This window comes from Cydia strobilella, chromosome 1 (assembly GCF_947568885.1).
Source record: "Cydia strobilella chromosome 1, ilCydStro3.1, whole genome shotgun sequence".
Taxonomy (NCBI): domain Eukaryota; kingdom Metazoa; phylum Arthropoda; class Insecta; order Lepidoptera; family Tortricidae; genus Cydia; species Cydia strobilella.
The window spans coordinates 13,955,140-13,973,294 of record NC_086041.1 but is presented as its reverse complement, the minus strand read 5'-3'; the positions used below and the strand labels follow the sequence as shown (position 1 = coordinate 13,973,294).

General features: G+C 35.6%; 1 protein-coding gene across 2 annotated transcripts in view; it reads right to left on the bottom strand.

Moving 5' to 3' along the window:
- Nucleotides 1-4,074: 4,074 nt before the first annotated feature.
- The window catches only part of LOC134745698 (fibroblast growth factor receptor homolog 1-like), a 92,302-nt gene continuing 78,221 nt past the window's right edge, over nt 4,075-18,155 (bottom strand). Inside the window, exons 5-15 of one of the 2 annotated variants that reach the window (XM_063679816.1) lie at nt 17,082-17,378; nt 16,130-16,318; nt 15,614-15,819; nt 12,772-12,907; nt 12,265-12,524; nt 11,911-12,151; nt 11,630-11,819; nt 11,412-11,523; nt 11,134-11,327; nt 10,858-10,995; nt 4,075-9,516 (exon numbers count right to left, since the gene is read on the bottom strand). In XM_063679816.1, the coding sequence (XP_063535886.1) occupies nt 9,306-9,516; nt 10,858-10,995; nt 11,134-11,327; nt 11,412-11,523; nt 11,630-11,819; nt 11,911-12,151; nt 12,265-12,524; nt 12,772-12,907; nt 15,614-15,819; nt 16,130-16,318; nt 17,082-17,378 (2,174 nt within the window). In that variant the 3' untranslated portion in view covers nt 4,075-9,305. Of the gene's footprint in view, nt 9,517-10,857; nt 10,996-11,133; nt 11,328-11,411; nt 11,524-11,629; nt 11,820-11,910; nt 12,152-12,264; nt 12,525-12,771; nt 12,908-13,985; nt 14,171-15,613; nt 15,820-16,129; nt 16,319-17,081; nt 17,379-18,155 lie in introns of both variants that reach the window. The other variant, XM_063679817.1, reaches the window with a different exon arrangement.

Genomic DNA, 18,155 nt, shown 5'->3' with positions numbered 1-18,155 from the left:
CCGTCATCCATAGTCGAGTTGGACGCAAAGAGTTTGCCCAGAAGATCGGCTTTGTCTTTTGCGTCGTGGGCCAATGAATCATTCTCCGTGTGCAGAGGTGGAAAAGATGGCGTGCAGAAATTCCCCTGGATAGCTTTGGCAAGAGACCAGAACGCACGAGTTCCCGACGGGAGGCGCTCTAATTTCTCGCCAATTCTACCAATGTGCAGCGACTTTGCTCTGGCAATAACTCTTTTGAAGGACCTCGAGGCAAAGTTAAATTTCTTTTTTAGTGCGCTAGTCTTTACATCCCAATGTATTCTTCAAGTTTTTAGAAAGAGTAGATATTAAAAAGGGCAGTGGTGCTGATTTGATTCACCCCCTTTTTATGAAAATGTGCGCCCGTGAATTGGCAATGCCTTTAACTCAAATTTTTATTAAGTCCTTAGCTCATGGTCACTTTCCCTCCTCTTGGAAAAAAGCCTTGATAACACCAATTTACAAAAGTGGCGATGCGCACCTGGTTACTAATTACAGGCCCATTAGTAAATTAAACATATTTGCTAAAATCTTTGAAAAAATCGTTTACAACAAAATTACTTCTGCTTTCTCTCAACACATTGCGCCTAGCCAACACGGATTTTGTCAGGGTCGTAGCGTTGATACAAATCTCCTGACGTTTACCGATTTCATTATCAATAGGATATCTTCTGGCTGTCAGGTGGACGTCGTGTATACTGACTTTTCGAAATGTTTTGATAAAATTAATCACAATAACTTAATCAAAAAACTTTTTGAGCTCGGTATACACGGCGACCTCCTTAGATGGATAAAGTCTTACCTGTCCAATCGCAGTCAGGCGGTTGCCTTGAAGGGTTATACTTCATGCTTTCTTCCTATACCTTCCGGAGTACCCCAAGGATCGCACCTTGGTCCCTTATTGTTTATCTTATATGTCAATGACATGGCATCCTGTTTTCGGAACTCTGAGCACCTCGTCTATGCAGATGACACAAAGATTTACAAAGCTGTGTCCTCGGAAGCAGATTGCCGTGCATTACAGCATGACTTAGATAACTTTTTACTCTACTGTTCAGATAATCAGCTTTTCTTAAATACTGATAAATGTTTCATAATCAGTTTTAATCGTAGAAATGACCCGTTAATTTTCAATTACACTTTAGCTGGAAGAAATATAGCCCGGGTATATTCCATTAGGGACTTAGGTGTTACCTTAGACTCGCAATTGAATTTTAGTCTTCATATTGATAATATATGTAAGCGAGCTTATAAGAAGTTGGGGATGATTCTCAGAATTGGACAGCCCTTCAGGCGCCCCAATACCTATAAACTACTTTTCTATTCCTTTGTTAGGAGTATACTAGAATTTGGTTGTGTTGTTTGGACACCTCAGTACCAAGTCCATATTGATCGCCTGGAAAGGATCCAAAATATTTTTTTAAAATCACTTTGTTACAGGACGGGTAATTACTTCGAACGCACTTCGTCAGCAGCGAAGCATTTTTGTGTTCCTTCCCTCTATAACCGAAGACACTACTTAGATGTAATGTTCTTGTTTAAAATTCTTAAAGGTGTGATAAAATGTCCGAATCTCTTAGAATTAGTCACTTTCAGTTGTCCGCACCAACCCCTACGTTCTAGACCTCTATCTCATATCAGCTTTGCCCGCAAGAATTACGCTCGGCACACATTTTTCAGACGAGTCCCAAATTATTATAATAAGCACCTACATGACATTGATCCTTTTCACACTTCCCTGTCTAGTCTTAGAATGAAACTTAGACATAAGTTGTTTTAATATGTCAAGTATAAATATAAATAAGTAAATGTATAAATGTAACTTTCCGGCTTTCCGGTAGGACAACCGTAGGCTCATGTTTTTCTTTTATCTCCTTTTTATCTCTGCTGTTTAGTGTGTATGTTAACATTATGTACTTACTAATGAACCTCCAGGTCTGTTTTCTTAAGTATGTTAAGTACATTTGTACTTCAAACCCATTTGTATATGTGACTGTTTGTGTTCTAAATAAAGTAAAAAAAAAAAAAAAAACCCGTACTGCCGCTGCGTCTACCCAGGCTTGGTAACATTGCTGCTTTTGGCGAGAGGCCTCTTTGCAGGAGCGACCAAACCAAGGTTGGGATTTGCCACCAACAGGGACCACAGAGGATGGTATGAAAAGCTCCATTCCCTGCAGCACCACGTCAGCAACAGAATCAGCAACGACGTTGGGATCATCCGGCGTGAAGCAAACCTGCCTCCAAGGGTAGGATGCAAAGAAGGACCGCATCCCGTCCCAATCTGCCGACCTATAGTGCCACACACGGCGGCCACAAGCAACTCGCCGACGCGGCGGGTACGCGAGTGGCACCGTACTCCGGATCAAGCAATGATCCGAAGAACCGAGTGGGGCTTCAACGGATACATTGTAGTCAACCGGATGAGAGGTCAGCAGAAGGTCCAACAGGGAAGGTTCATGGCCTTCCACATCTGGGATTCGCGTAGGCGCAGTAACCAATTGTGTCAAGCCATATGCCAGAGCAAAGTTGTAAACAGATCTGCCCGCATGATCAGTCTTGCTAGAGCCGAGCCATTCGGCGTTGTGGGCATTAAAATCACCAAATACAATGATCTCAGCGGAAGGGATCTGCTGCTGCACAGAGTCTGCAGCCGTTTGGATCTGCTCAATGAGTCGGTCAGTTTCCAACCAGCGTCCCCCGTTTACCGGACAGGTGGCATGGGTCGAAATGGGTGGGTTTTTTTCCTTCGTATATGACATTTATTTCTGTTTACAACATATACCTCTTCATCAATACCATCATTTTATTCATTTCATCATCATCATTAATGTTACGGTCCGCTAGCCTGTATATCTATTTTATAGGAAATTTTACTTTTTGCTATGGGCTACCGTCTACGAGTTCATTACGAAAAACATAAAAAAACCACCTTAGAACCAATTATAAGTAACTTTCACACTTTAATATATGTTGATCCTAGCGAAATAGTGGACTGAACCTTTTTTTGTAGAACATTGTATGTAGATTACTTAAGCAATAGAACATTTCTTGCTACGGGCTACCGTTTAAGAATTATTTACGAAAAACTATAAAAAGGGACCTTTAAACTCGAATTTTTGACTATCTATGATTTGAAAAACAAGTTCGTTACTTAACTTTAAAAGCTGTAAGAGTAAGACCAAGATAAGTCTGCAATCTGCAACGCAATAACTTGACAGCGAATTAAAAAACTATACAGGATGTCCTTAGCCATTGGACAAACCCTGAAATCCCACGTAGGACTTCTCAGGAATGCTCTAACAGTAATATATTTTTTATTACAACAAAAGATAAAAAAAAAATTAAACAAGTTATGTTTATTGGACATATTATGTTTATTTCGTTTTTCCGTAAACCGACTTCGTAAATTGCGGAAAATTTCTCTGTCAATCTAATTACGCCTTAATTGTAAAAGAGAGAGATGCCCGCAATTTGCGAACTTCGGTGTTCGCGGTAGGCCCTTTGTACCTATTTACCGCTAGGCCGTTGCGATATTATAAAAGCTTAATAATTTTGATAACGCCAAATGTCACATTCTCCTAATATTATTTATCAACATTAGTATACATATGTATACATACTAATAGTGACATCTATTGTTGGAATTAAATTTATTTAACTATAATGCACAGCTTACATTTTTCATAGACAGTAAATATGGTAGAAAATTTCACAAGTATCAAGACTATATTTACTCCATTTTCTGTGGTGTTGTGGCATACTAATTTTTAAAAACTTTATCGAGCGCTGCAGACTTTTCTTGGTCTTACTTAAGTCTTGTAAAATTATAACCATTAAAAAAAACTAAGGGGAATATTCAGAGAGGAAAATGGGGGCTACATTTTTATGGAGGAGCCGTCCTCCACCATACCCTTAACTTTGGTTATATCCTCTAAGCCCTTAACAGTTAATAAACAAATCAGTCTAATAAAATTTGATGTTTTGCGAAACCGTAAAAACATTATTTCGGGATAATATAAAACGAAACAAAGAATGATTTTCGGGTAATATATATATATATTCCATAATGCATGTTTTAGGTACTATTGTACTAGGACATTTATTGTTTCCAATATTGCCTCTTATTCTAACAAAATATACATAACATAGGTATCGTACAACGATACATTTAATTTTTTAAACCCAATTATTATTTACTTAGTAATTTATAATGATAAAATGTGTTTATGCATAATACAATTTACCTTTCAAAATGCCCTGACCACATGACACGTCAGAACTTGACGCAAATACATTTCATTACAATCCATGAGGCAAAATGGTAAAAAACATACCTACAAATAAAATGCAATTTATTCTGTTTTCAAATATGCATGAAATTTTGGTGTATTCCCATTTATTCCCACCCCACGTGACCGCCGCCATGCATAAGGCGGGTACAGATGGGAATTATTCTTATGAACGCACCTATTCCTATCTGTGCCCGGCGGGGACAAAGGGGAATACCTACGCCATTCAAAAATAATAAAGAGATAGACAAATATTGCCGAACTTAATTATTTGTAATAGATGCGTACTGTATTCTGTAGTTAGCTGCTAGTTTACTGGATAAAGAGTTTTGCCAATTAACTCAGATGGTACTACGCGTTGATCACCTAGGTAATTTGAAAACCCTGGACGCGTAATGTGTATTATTAGAAACAAAATTAAATTAAACTCACACATTATCCTTTCAGTTCATTTTAAGCCCGCAATTTTTGAACTAAGTGGGCAAGGCTATTTTAAAACGTACTTGAAGTTAGTTTTTCAATAGTTCTTTTTGTATTTAGACCAAAGATAATAACTCCGTAATAGATGGATACAGTCTAAGGAACAAACGTGAACCGAAAATCAAGAAAATTTGATTCTCTATCAGAGGGCGCTACTAGCTTTGGCCTACTGTCGTATAGATGGCGTTGTCGGTTTCGTTTGTTATTTAACAATTTTAACACATATCAGTGAAAGTACATGGGTCAAAATCATAAAAATAATTAATGCAAATAAATAAAATCATTTATCCATATTTAAATACATTTTATCGTATTTTTATAAATCTTCATTTTTAGTTTTAAAGTGTGTCGATAAATGGCAGTGAATTTACTGTGGTTACAAAATTTACTATGACAGTACCGCTCTAGTATAAGTTACTCTATGATTTAGACTAAGGCACACACGCATTTTGCAATAATTATTGTATAATATTTACAATCAATTTCATTGATTATCCTTAATACGTTTAAACATGTCCTACGAATACTTATACTAATTTTAATTAAAATATTTAAGTACAACAATAAACATTTTTGGTGGTAGAATGCAATGTACTAGTCCATATTAAATAAATTTGCTTAATACATGGTGTGATGATAAAGACAACCAACCAGCCATTTTACAGTTAATATTATAAAAATGCTCAAATGTATAAAATAAGCTGCACTGGTATAAGGAAAATGGCTACTGATTACAAAAATAATGGTACCTCATTAAAATCAGGCAAACCGCGAAACGGATTTCAACTACGTAGGTAATTAGGACCACCTAATTTTTAATATCACTGAAAGCGTATAGAGAACACATAGTGCTACTGTATGTATATACTACGCATTAATTTAGTAAATAGTCCGATAAAAAAAGATTATGTAATATACGTTAACCGAACATTGTGTATTCGTTATGCACGAATAAATCATAAAATTGATATTTGGGATATAAGTGTGGAAACAATAAATTACTAACCAGTTATAAATTTTGACACTATGCAAGAAAAAAAAACATTTTTTTTAAATCGGATAGCCTTATGAAAACTATATATAAACTTGGACGGACAGCTAAAAAAGTGTGTGTCTCAGCTCCGACGCATATAATTGGAATTTACTCCTTACGAACGATTATAAAATACCTACATTATAAAATTTAAGATCAAAACTCCGCAGTTGTTGACAGTAGTTGTTATTAAATTTAACAGTTGTTATTGGTAACATTGAATAAATTAACTGTTTCCATGCTGGCGCAAAGAGAATAAAATCATTGCTATAGGAGATGCGCACGAAACATAACGTAAATGTTTCGTGCGAAACTTATCTATGAAAAGCATATCCCTTATACACTGTATAAGGGGTATTATGCTGTATAATATACAGGATGGACGACATATTTACCCTCCCATAGAAAATGGACCAGCCAAAATGTATGACACAGCAAAATTTTTTTCGCGATTTCGGGGTTGGTCCCATAGTAAAAGTTGCTCAGTTTAATCCCAAAACCTCCCTGACAACGGGAATGCACTTATTTTGAAGCCACCGTGTATATAAAAAATCAATTCTTAAGGAGTAACTCCAAGAACAACCAAATAACACCAGTCATAATTTATATGAAATAATAAAACATGCACCGAATTAATCCCAATGGCCAAATTTACCCTCCAGGGCTAAAGGAACCTGACATAACAGTTTCTATAAATCTAAATGTTTATTTTGTTAGGTACTAAAATGATCAATCCTCGGATTTTTTATCGCATGGTAATATGAAAGAAAACTATGGAGACGATATTAACACTAATATTTAACTCATATTCATTCATTTCCACTGAGTTACTTACATATATTTAACAAGGATAATACAGAACACATTTTTATTTTATTTACACGAGTATTTCATGTTCATATAATCTAAAATCAATATTTACAATACTTTACATACCAAATTGCACTAGATCCTACTTATAACATAAATATTCTTCTGCCTATTCATAATGCCATTTTCAACCATAAGGGTAGGTACTCATTGTCAATTGCCGATAAGGCGCTATTTCCATATATCTCTCTAATATGAAATCAACCTTATCGACAACCGATAATTTGATTGAAAACAATAATATTTGTCATGGATTTTTACATCAAACAATTTTTTTAATAAGAAACTACAAACATATTCGTAAAATAAATAAATATACATATGTACGTTGTAAAATAAAGATTCATATTATTTACACCAAATTAAATTTTAAAATAATAAATATAACATAATCCATAAGGTGTACCATTCAGGTTATTTACAATGCTGTTACCAGTTACCCGTACCATGAGTCACTGACAGTGTCAAAACTGACATATACGCTAACGTCTACGTAATTTATTTTCTATCCATCTCGCTCGCACTAATATGCAAGTACGAGCGAGAAAGTAAGTTACGTTCTCGATAGCGTTTGTGTCAGTGCCAAACTGGTGGTAGCCACACTGATTTCATTATACGTTTGCTTCCTTAAATTATAATATGTACACACCTTTCTTACACAAGGTGAGGCTGAGGTACTTCGACTTCCTTTTTTTTATAGTTACACGTTGTATATGACATCTTGATTAGATAGGTTGTTGTTTTCTTCTGTTAAAGGAAACTATCACATATGTCAGAATAATTGTCTAAATTCAGTCTAATATAATAAACAAAGAAGAGCAGATAACTCTTAAACTTGTGGCTTGATTTGTTTCGTACAAGCAAAAACATATTGCCAATGTAAAATTTTATTCTCACCAATATTTATAGTATGAATTATCTCAAGTGATTTTTACGCCCAAATCCTACACCGTTAAACAAAAGGCATTGTTTCTTTTGTGCACCGCGGTGGCTACCTCATTTCTCATTAGTGAAAAGGATCACGCCCGTTTTATGGGCAATTTTAGCGTGCTACACATAGGGCTCAAATTGATGTAACAGCTTTTTGCTATATCCGGATATTCTTACCTGTCGTCCTACATTTACCCAAACGTGTTAACTCCGAATGCTGTTATCTGAATTTGAACCATAAAAGTAGAACGCTAAAATTGCTTTTTAAACGGGCGTGATCCTTTTCACTGATGAAAAATGAGGTATAGTGTTAATTTTATGAATTGAGCTTGTTTACTCAAAGAGTCTCAAGAATACAAATACCATTGAGTGGTAAACCACAAATTAGGATTACTACCTCGTAGTGAAAACAGATTATAACGGCCTTGAAATGTTAGTATAGATTAACGACTCTATTTTTTAAACAATAGACTACAAAATACACTAACTAAATAATGGCTAACATAGCTCTTTTTGCATTTTACATTCAACAAGGTTAAAAATTCAATATACATGCAATGCACTTCTAACTTATTTAAGTAACTGGTTGGCGGCTACAAGAACAAAAGCAGATAATGGTATTGTAATAATACAATGCCATTGTTAGTACAGGTAAGTGAATCAGCTCAGTTAAAATGATTTAAACTATAGCCACTGCGGTGCACAAAAGAAAAAAAACGGTCAAGTGCGAGTCGGGCTCGCGTTTCAAGGGTTCCGTACATCTTACAAGTTTTAACAATTTTATTTTTGTACTGAAACGTCGTGAGTGAAACTTCTTCAAAAACCCGATGGGTCGTTCATTTACCCCCCAGAAGTGGCCCCTATGTTTCAAATTAATTTGCTGACGTCACATACCCGTCTTACACCAAATACCAAATTTCAAATTAATTGATTTCGTAGTTTCGGAGAAAATGGGCTGTGACAGACGGATAGCCAGATGCACGAGTGATCCTATAAGGGTTCCGTTGTTTCCTTTTCAGGTACGGAACCCTAAAAAATGCCTTTTGTTGAACAGCTTAGGGTTTGGGCGCAAAAATAATTTGAGATAATTCGTACTATAGCCTACTTATCAAATTAGGCGAATTTAAAATATAATTAAAAATCTTAGCAATAGAAAATGACAATCAGATATTGTTATAAATCACTGAGCTCTTACATAGACCTCGTTCTAAATGTGTTATTTGTAAATATTATGTTATTAACTATAGTTTGTCAATTGTTGATTTTCTTGACGACGCTGAAGCAAAATGTATAGTATCATATAGTATGTTCTTTTTTCACTTTAGTCTTACTGGGTTTATTTTTTGCCCGTAGCAAACGTACATCGAGGTTTAAAACACATACAGTTTCATTGACCGAGAAAATAGTACATGTAGGTATATATAGGTCACGAATGTTCAGCAAAAACTTAACTCAAATCTCGATGCCCGTTAACCGTCATACATCGTTGCCAAAATTCAAATAGACAAATTTGTCCTTGTTGTTATCTCAAATTGATGCTCTATCCAGATATTTTTGGCAGTGCTTAAACACTTAAATCGATGACGTTTTGTGCTATGCGAAGCATTTAAGCTGTCAACCATTTCCATAGGTTGGATTTGATTTTCTATATCTTTTTCTCCTCGAAATGAGGTAGGTACATTTCGTTAATTGTTAATAAATGGAAATTCACTATCGCTCTCTTCGTCTGAAGAGCCGTCGTAACTGGATGGTGGCGTGTCCAACTGCGGCAGGCCAAGGTCTAGGTACTCCTGATTAGCAGTGACCGTAAGGATCTTGTCCAAGTACTCTACCAGCTCTGCGAAGGACGGCCGGTCGTCGGGCTTGAAAGACCAGCAGTCACGCATCAACATATAACTGAAAAAAAAACAGCATTTGTAATTGTTATACCTGACCTGTCAGAAAAAGAAAAATACATTTAAATTAATTAATGTGCGTTGCGAATAGTTGCGATAAGTTGAAAACAGGGGTAAAAACAAAGTCCTCCCTAATTCCGAATCGTTATATTTTAAATGGTGAATTGTTCCAACTGTCATTTAGTTGTGCTTTGTCGGTAAGTGGCCAATCTTGGGCCAATCCCCATTGAAGTGCATACTCGTATTGGTATGCTACGAGCAGATTGGTTGATTTTCTATTCGACGATTTTCAATCTTATGACTTCTATCCGTGTTATTGTTATAACACACCAACCAAAGTACTAATATATAATTTTTATATTTTTATTAAATGTAAGTAAGGCTGTTTTTTGTTCCTTAAGATTTAAAACACGTTTCCATTTTTACCCGGCAAAATTTCACGTATTGAGATGATGTGTGGTATTTTAAAAAGTACCTTATTAAGTAAGTTGCATAAGGCACTGCGTACCCCGATGAGGTAAGAGTTATAGTAAGAATTATCTGAGATGATTTTTTCGGGCTCGGGCCCTAATTTGCTAAACAAAAGGTATTGTTTCCTTTATGCAGTGGTTATGGTTACCTGCTTACTGCTAATAGCCCCGACATAAGTAACGGTAACAAGCCCGTTTAAAATACAAATTTATCATTCTATTTATATGGTTCAAATTCATTAAACAGCCCATTCGGAGATAACACGTTTTGTTATCTCCAAAGTAAAGACCACCCTGATTGTTCTCTGAACGAGCTGTCACAAAAATTTGAACCTTACTACTATCACGATAGCTGCTTTTTAAACGACATGGTTGCTTTGGCGCGTGCTAAAGACCGCTCTTAAAAGAAACAAAGGCTTTTGTTTAACAGATTAGGGCCCGAGCCCGAAAAAATCATCTGAGATAATTTATACTATACATATTCATAAATCATTTTTTCTCCTTTATTTTAAGGAAGGTTCATACGAGAGTTATTGTTGAGTTTTTAATGTTCAAAAACCTATCTAAGTATTACTGAACGTGAACACCAATAACGAACAGCATTCATATATACACGGTTTTAGAAACTATACCAATGTTATCCTGCTACCATTCCAAATTCCCCCTAGTCTTTTTTTGTTTAAAAAGTATTTTTAGAAAGTATTTTTTCTCATTGGTACCGCTTTATCGAAGTTTTATCGATTCAATAGGAAATACTATTGCTAGATGGTCTTACCCTTATCATTGAACAATTTTTCAATACAAAAGTTTGCTTATCTCAGCAAAAAACATTTCATAGTAAAGACCTACAATAAATATTTTATCTGACTTACATTTCAAGACTACAGCATGGTGGCTTTTCCATGCGATGTCCAGCGCTCAGGTGCTGGTACATGTATTGACCTGCGACCGTGGGGTACGGCGTGCCGCCGAGAGTCATGATCTCCCATAAGAGCACGCCAAATGACCACCTGCATAACAATAATGTAAAGACAATTACGTATATAAATCTTAACAAGTGGCTAAAATTCGAATGCATGTCAAGAATTAAACACCACATACACACACACATTTTTCTTTTAGCTATTGAATAATTAAGCTGGACTTACACGTCAGTTTGCGTAGTAAACACCTTGTGGTAAAGGGACTCCGGGGCCATCCACCGCACAGGCAACCTGCCTTCAGTCTTTTTTCTGTAATAATCGTTGCTTTGGACGTCTTTTGCGAGCCCGAAATCGGCGATCTTAAGCACGCAGTCATCGGATACGAGAACGTTGCGTGCGGCTAAATCTCGATGTATGCACTAAAACGTAAAAAAATAACTGTGAGAGAAGTATGTAATTAGTTATGTGACGATTTCAAGGATATTAATTTGAATATTACTTACTCTTCTTGAGGCTAAATATTCCATTCCCCTTGCAACTTGATATGAAAATGATACCAAGTCCTTCTGAGTTAAAGTTTTCTTATCTTTTAGATCTTCTGTTGGTGATTCGTACCTGTAATACGGATGTTAAGATAAGATGAAGACTTGGAATTAAGCCTGGTTTTTTGAAAATAATTATTTGCCTTAATATATATCTGCCTCTTGTCATTAACACATACCTGTTTCCGGGTCTGTGATTCCTCAAGAATTCCCTTAAGTTGCCATTGGGCGCGAACTCTACAATGACGTACAGTGGGCCTTCTTGAGTGCAACAGCCCAGCAGATTGATAATATTTACATGCTTTCCTATCATTTTCATCATCTCCATCTCGGACACTAAAGCCATCATTTCTGCATCAGTATGACCCTCTATAACAAAATTAAACTTACATTACGCCTATGTTTATTAAAATTAACTAAATATAATTCGTTACATTTCTATTCTAAAGAATCAAAGTACCTTTTAACATTTTAACAGCTACCACCGAATGTACACCTGGTTTCAAAATACCAACACATTCTGCCTTTACCACCTTTCCGAATTCACCTTCTCCAAGTATCTTGCCCAACGAGAGTGTTTCCCTGGGGACCTCCCAGTCAATATCTACCGGCAACTCGTACTCTGACATTACCATAGACTCACTTGTGTTACTTTGCACCTGTTGCAGTTTCTGTTTCTCGATTTTCACTACAGGCATCAACTGGAAACACAAATGTAATTCAATTTATATACCTTGATCGTGATCTCGGAAAAATCATATGATGATAAATAATTTTACATAATCATAGCTCTAAAAGTCTTGTCTAAACTTACCAAAGCTTCTTCAGCGCTACTCGGTGATCCATCTATCTGAGGTTTCTCTACTGTAACCTTCTTTGTCCAATGCGTCACTATGACTGCCCTCGCAGTTTCCATGGCTAGCTGCTTCTTGATCTTTTCTTGTTTAAGCTTCTTAAATATCATTACGACTATTATGGCAGCGACAAAGAACATAGCGCCGAGCACAGCTGTCAGGATGTTAACGAGAAGAGTGTGCTTGCCAGCATGTTCTGGTACCACGGGAACTGGCATTGCTACACAAATAAAGATAAGTTGAGAATCAACTAAATATACATTCTCCCATTTCTGATATTAAGTTATTTTTTTAAGCTCACGCGACGCGGTGGTACATTCCGTATATATGTATATACTATACAAATTTTAAATAACTGACAGAAAAATTATATCAGATCAGATAGACAGAACATTGCGCTCTAAAAAAATCTTTGTTGAGCCTTATTATTTATACCTACATTAGGTACATATAACTTTTTAACTTACATTCCAAAACTGTTAGATATCCTTTAGCTGTAGCTTGTCCCAGAGTATTCTTGGCGACGCAAATATACCAACCCTGGTCCTCTTGGGTGACGTTAGCTATGGTCAGCATTTCAGCTTTGTCTTCCGGATCATCACTCTGAAATATTTTGCAAACAATTGGCACCATTCCTAAAAAGTCTATCGAAAAAATTCAAGTGTCGCTAATTGCGTAATTTGCAATAAAAATACGTAAAATATGTTGGTATAATTGAGGATAACGTTTATCTATAAAACTAAGCTTTATTTTCGATTGAAAGCCAACACTTAACTATCTAAAGCGCTTCACACACAATACAATTACTAATAAAATTTTACAGTCTAATATGCTTCACACATCTTACTTAATTCAGTAACTGACGACCTGGCCGCAGCTATGCGTTAGACACGGTAGAGATATCTTTATCTCCCTGCTGCGTCCCTGGGGGTCTACCGCGAACCCCGAAGTTCGCAAATTGCGGGCATCTTTCTCTGTCACTCTAATTATGCCTTAATTGGAGTAAAAGAGAAAGATGCCCGCAATTTGCGAACTTCCGTGTTAGGCCCTCTGACGTCCCCCTGTCGTCATTTACTGAATTAAGTAAGGTGTCTGAAGCCCTTAAAATTTCATTTAAGAAAAATAACTGAATACGATAAAGTATATTACTTAACTAATAATAAGAGTATTAGTACAATTCAGAATCCTCAGTTCGATAAGACTGTTGAATTTATTATAAAGGACGCCCGTTTTTCCATACAAACGTAGTCCGCATTTCCCTCTCTGAGTAATATTGACGTTATGGAAAACATTTTTTCCATAATTTGATGTAACATATCATCCATAGCTTGATTAGTTTGATTTTTCTAGATCTAGGAGTGAACAACTAATTCCATACAATTTTATAAAGCTCCTGTTCCATTAGTTCCATATTATAATACTTAAAAATGGAAGTAAATGAAACAAAGGCTGTTGTTAATGTAAATCGAATTGTGTAAAAATATTTTCTATAATGTTAATATCCAGAGAGAATAATGGGGACTCCGTTTGTATAGAATGGCGGTTTCTCGCGGTCGCCCACTTTCGTTTTAAGTATTGATGCAGAACAAGAACATGCAGTTAATCTATACAGAGTTCAGAACTAACATGCGACAACTAAATGGCCCATTCTCATGCATGCTTTAGTCAAAGAGGCCCTCACCTTAATGGCAAATGAGTCATGGAAATCGGTAGTATTCTTGAACTCATTTTTGTCTTTATAGAACAGCCAAAAAACCACATGAACGAAATCGGACAGATAATCACAACTAAACTTAGCTGTATCCCCGATCAGCACAGTTTGATTAGTGGGGCCTTGCGTCAAGACTGGTTTCGAGAACAGACGCTCTAAAATAATAAAGTTTTATGATATATATATGTGTATAAAAAATACCTGAGTTACATGAAACCACTTATAAAGAATGCGTTTTCATCTCTACTAATATAACCTAGTATATTATACAATTACGACGGTTATACAAGAAAATACAGTTACAAAATTGAATGAAAATCGGATTATTTCTATAGAGCTTACTTTAACATAGTAGGCAGTTGGGTCGTCTGACCTTGCAAAATGATTTTTTTTATAAATCAAGTATGTACTTATATATATATTTTTTATTACCATTTGAGTCGAAAACGCTATTTTTTTTATTAAGTATTCAGTGTGACCCTGTGTTAAGATAAATTTCTAAAGCATAACACACAAATAAGTAAGTATACACGGTGGCTAAAAAATAAGTGCATTCCCGTTGCCAGGGAGGTTTTGGGATTATACTGAGCAACTTTTACTATGGGACCAACTCCGAAATCGCAAAAAAAAAATTGTCTGGTTCATACATTTTGACTGGTCCATTTTCTATGGGGGGTAAATTTTTTTTTCGCGTTTTAGTGGTTGGTCCCATAGTAAAAGTTGCTCAATATAATCCCAAAACCTCCCTAGCAACGGGAATGCACTTATTTTTTAGCCACCCCGTATAATATTACGATAGAAGAAAATTACAAGAAAATTGGACACACCTTATTATTTTACTCGGGAAAAAACTGTTATTTATTTTCAAAATCACGAGCTTCGTCTATTCTAATACGGGAAAAAAAGTTGTCTGAAAGTTGTTTATATTTGTTGTACTACTATTATGCTTTTACCTTCACTCAAAGTTTAAAAATTCATTAAAAGCTTGAGTTACCCATTATTTATTGGAAGAGCTCGTTATTCCGAGTAAGATAAATAACCTTTAATTATTTTCCAAATCAAATAAGATGTCTGTAAAGCTATTTTTATAAAATACACAATTTACGACCTAGGTTCTACGATTTTATGATAGGACACCAATTTAAACCGCCACCAGTTATATTTATGTTTAGTATGTATATAAAAATTTATAGATATAAAGTATGAGTACCGGTATAGAGAAATAAGTAAGCTGCGAGTACACACACCATACATAAATGAAAACCTATTTATAATAAGTAGCCAGTTATGGACTGCGCACTTATTTCTCTATGGTAACCACAGGAAACCAATCACCAGATGAGAATTTAGTATGACAGTGAATCGATCGATGTGATAATTCCAATTAAGGTACGTATTTTCCCGCTACCATTATTATTTGATTATATAAATAGTGTACATGAAACCTTCAACTCCTTGATTAATTAAATTGACGATGAACCGTAAATAAACTGTTATGTGCCTTTCATTAGATAAAAGTGAAGCTATTTCCTTTGCAAATTTTAAATAACCGTAACCGACAACTATCAACCACCACCAGAATCGATCGTAAGAAAGACCTGAATTTCATATCCGTTTGGTATAGTTTGCTCGTTTGGTCCAACTTCACCGTCTACAACGGTAAAATTATCATATGCCTTTAGCCAGTACAAGAATGGTTCCAAGTCTGATATTGGCGGGCAAGCCAGTGTTACGGTATCGTTCACCACAGCAGTTATGTTTCCTGGGTGTCCTTCTTTTATATAAGGCTTCGATGGATATCGCTCTACGGATTTAACAATATATTATAATGTATTTATGCAATACTGTTGTTTACTATAGGTATAAAATATAGTAAATGGACAGGATCACTATAACGTGTAGGTTTCAAGTGTGTAAAATATGTTACATTTAACTTATTGCTTACGTTATGCCGTTGAGGTGAAAAAGGGAACTGAATTCTGAAAAATTCTGTATAAGAGTACATACTAGTGTGAAGAGAAAACTTATTTGATATGCATTCCTGTAAAAAAAATGCAGGTGTACTTATATTTACAATAAATTACCTGACTATACGTGTTTAATACCAAACTCACCTTGTACTTGAAGATTAACTGTATGACTGATGCAGCCTAGCTCATTGCATATGAGGCACGTGTAGTTGCCGTTGTCCGTTTTAGATAATTCTTCAAGGGACATCCACCATTTGCCGAATTTTGGTCGGAAATAAGACCTTTCTATAGAGCCGTTGTTTTTAAACCAAGTTATGTTAGGCATGGGATTTCCTGCAATGAACAATTGTACTCTTATCTGTACACACACACACACACACACACATGCATAATATTCCGCATTTCAGGGCCGTCCTTAAGTTTAATTCGGTAAATTCAGATTCAGATGGGTCACTTTTAATTTTTGTACTAAGCAGAGACAGACGTCTGGTAGGAAAATATATTTTTTTATTAGAAAAAAATTTAAAATTTAAGTTTTGCTCGTAGCAAAATTTGAACTTGCTATTTTTCCGAACTCCGGTCGGATCGCTCTAACCTACTAAGTTATCGACGCTTAGGTACAAACCTTCGTAACTTACTTATAAACGCATTATTAGAGGCACACTGGCATCTCGGAAAAAAACTTGGTTGTTTTGAGAATGGGTCTGGCTAAATATGTTTCTTTTTTTTAATTTTGTCTTGAACATAAAGAAAACATCGGCTTTTAAATGAATAGACTCGGACCCGTATCCGAAATTATTCCGATTTTTTTTATGTGCCTTTAATATTGGAAGTATTGGAATAGCTGTTATTAGCATCAGATCGCACTACACATTACACCTACAATTTTATGAAATCAATTTATGCAACAAGAAAATTGTTAATCATAACCTCTAACCGCCCAGAGGACTATAAGGTCTCCCGTTCCAGGATTCTATTTTTAATCTTTATTTTGACAAATCAAAATTGCATTTGTTTTGGCGAGTTGTGAAGTATGGGCGGCCAGAGGTAAAAAACAATTTTATTCAACAAAAAAATGTGTATCATAATTTCTTACCATCAGCAGCACATTTTAACTGAATAGAGCTTCCCGCAGGTTTCATATCCATATTATATAATTTAGATGGGTGCTTAAATTTTGGTGCAAATTTATTTTTTGTATCATCTATGTGGCCAGCAAATGCATGATCGTCTTCTTTCTTTTCATCGTCAGAATCGTTATTATTGTCACTGACTTTTGTTACATTTCTTTTAACCGTCTTTTTATTCGTAGCAGATTCTTCAATCGTGTTGTTCTCTACAAGTGCCGCTGCCTGATTTTGGTCTACGATTTTCGCAGCATCACCTTGAAATTCTGAAACATGATAATAGAAAATATACTACAGCAGGCGCTTGGTAATCCAGCATTCGTCAATACGGCACGCCCAGTAATCCGGCAGTCAGGGTCTAGATGGCCCGCTCTTCAATCCGGCAGTTTACACAGCCGAACGCCGGATTACAGAGCGGTTGCATTGTTCGTGTGATTTCGCTAATACATATAGTCTTTTATAGTGGAAATCTTTGAATTATATTACGTAGAATTTATTTTCTATATAAAACTTTTATTTCCCATACAAATCCATCAATCCGGCAAAGGGGGAAAGAATCCGGTGCCTGATTACCGAGCGCTTATTATATATAGGTATATTCACGTCACGGTACTTGAACCAGTATAACAGCATTAAAATTTATTATTCTCATATCGTGTTTTAACTAATGGAGATAAGTATTAGTTCTCGATATGAAATATTCTTTCAAGAGAGTGCAGATTCACTCTTAACTAAACACATTATTAAAAACGTTCTAGATGCATCTTCGCACTGGTCGGAATGCATGCTGGGCAATGTTTACGCATCTGGACGCTCGTTAAGATGTCAATAAAATGTAATAATAACTAAATGCACTCTGGAAAATCGAGGTTGGGACTGCAAGCACTTTCACTCGCTAGTTGAAAACCCATATATTCGGTTAAGCTAAAAATAACAAGGTACATATATTATATTTATGTAGATTATTATAGATAAGACTTTTGTTAAATATCCACAGACCCCCTAGCATGACAACAAGTGGTGCTTAACAAAATGGAGTCCCT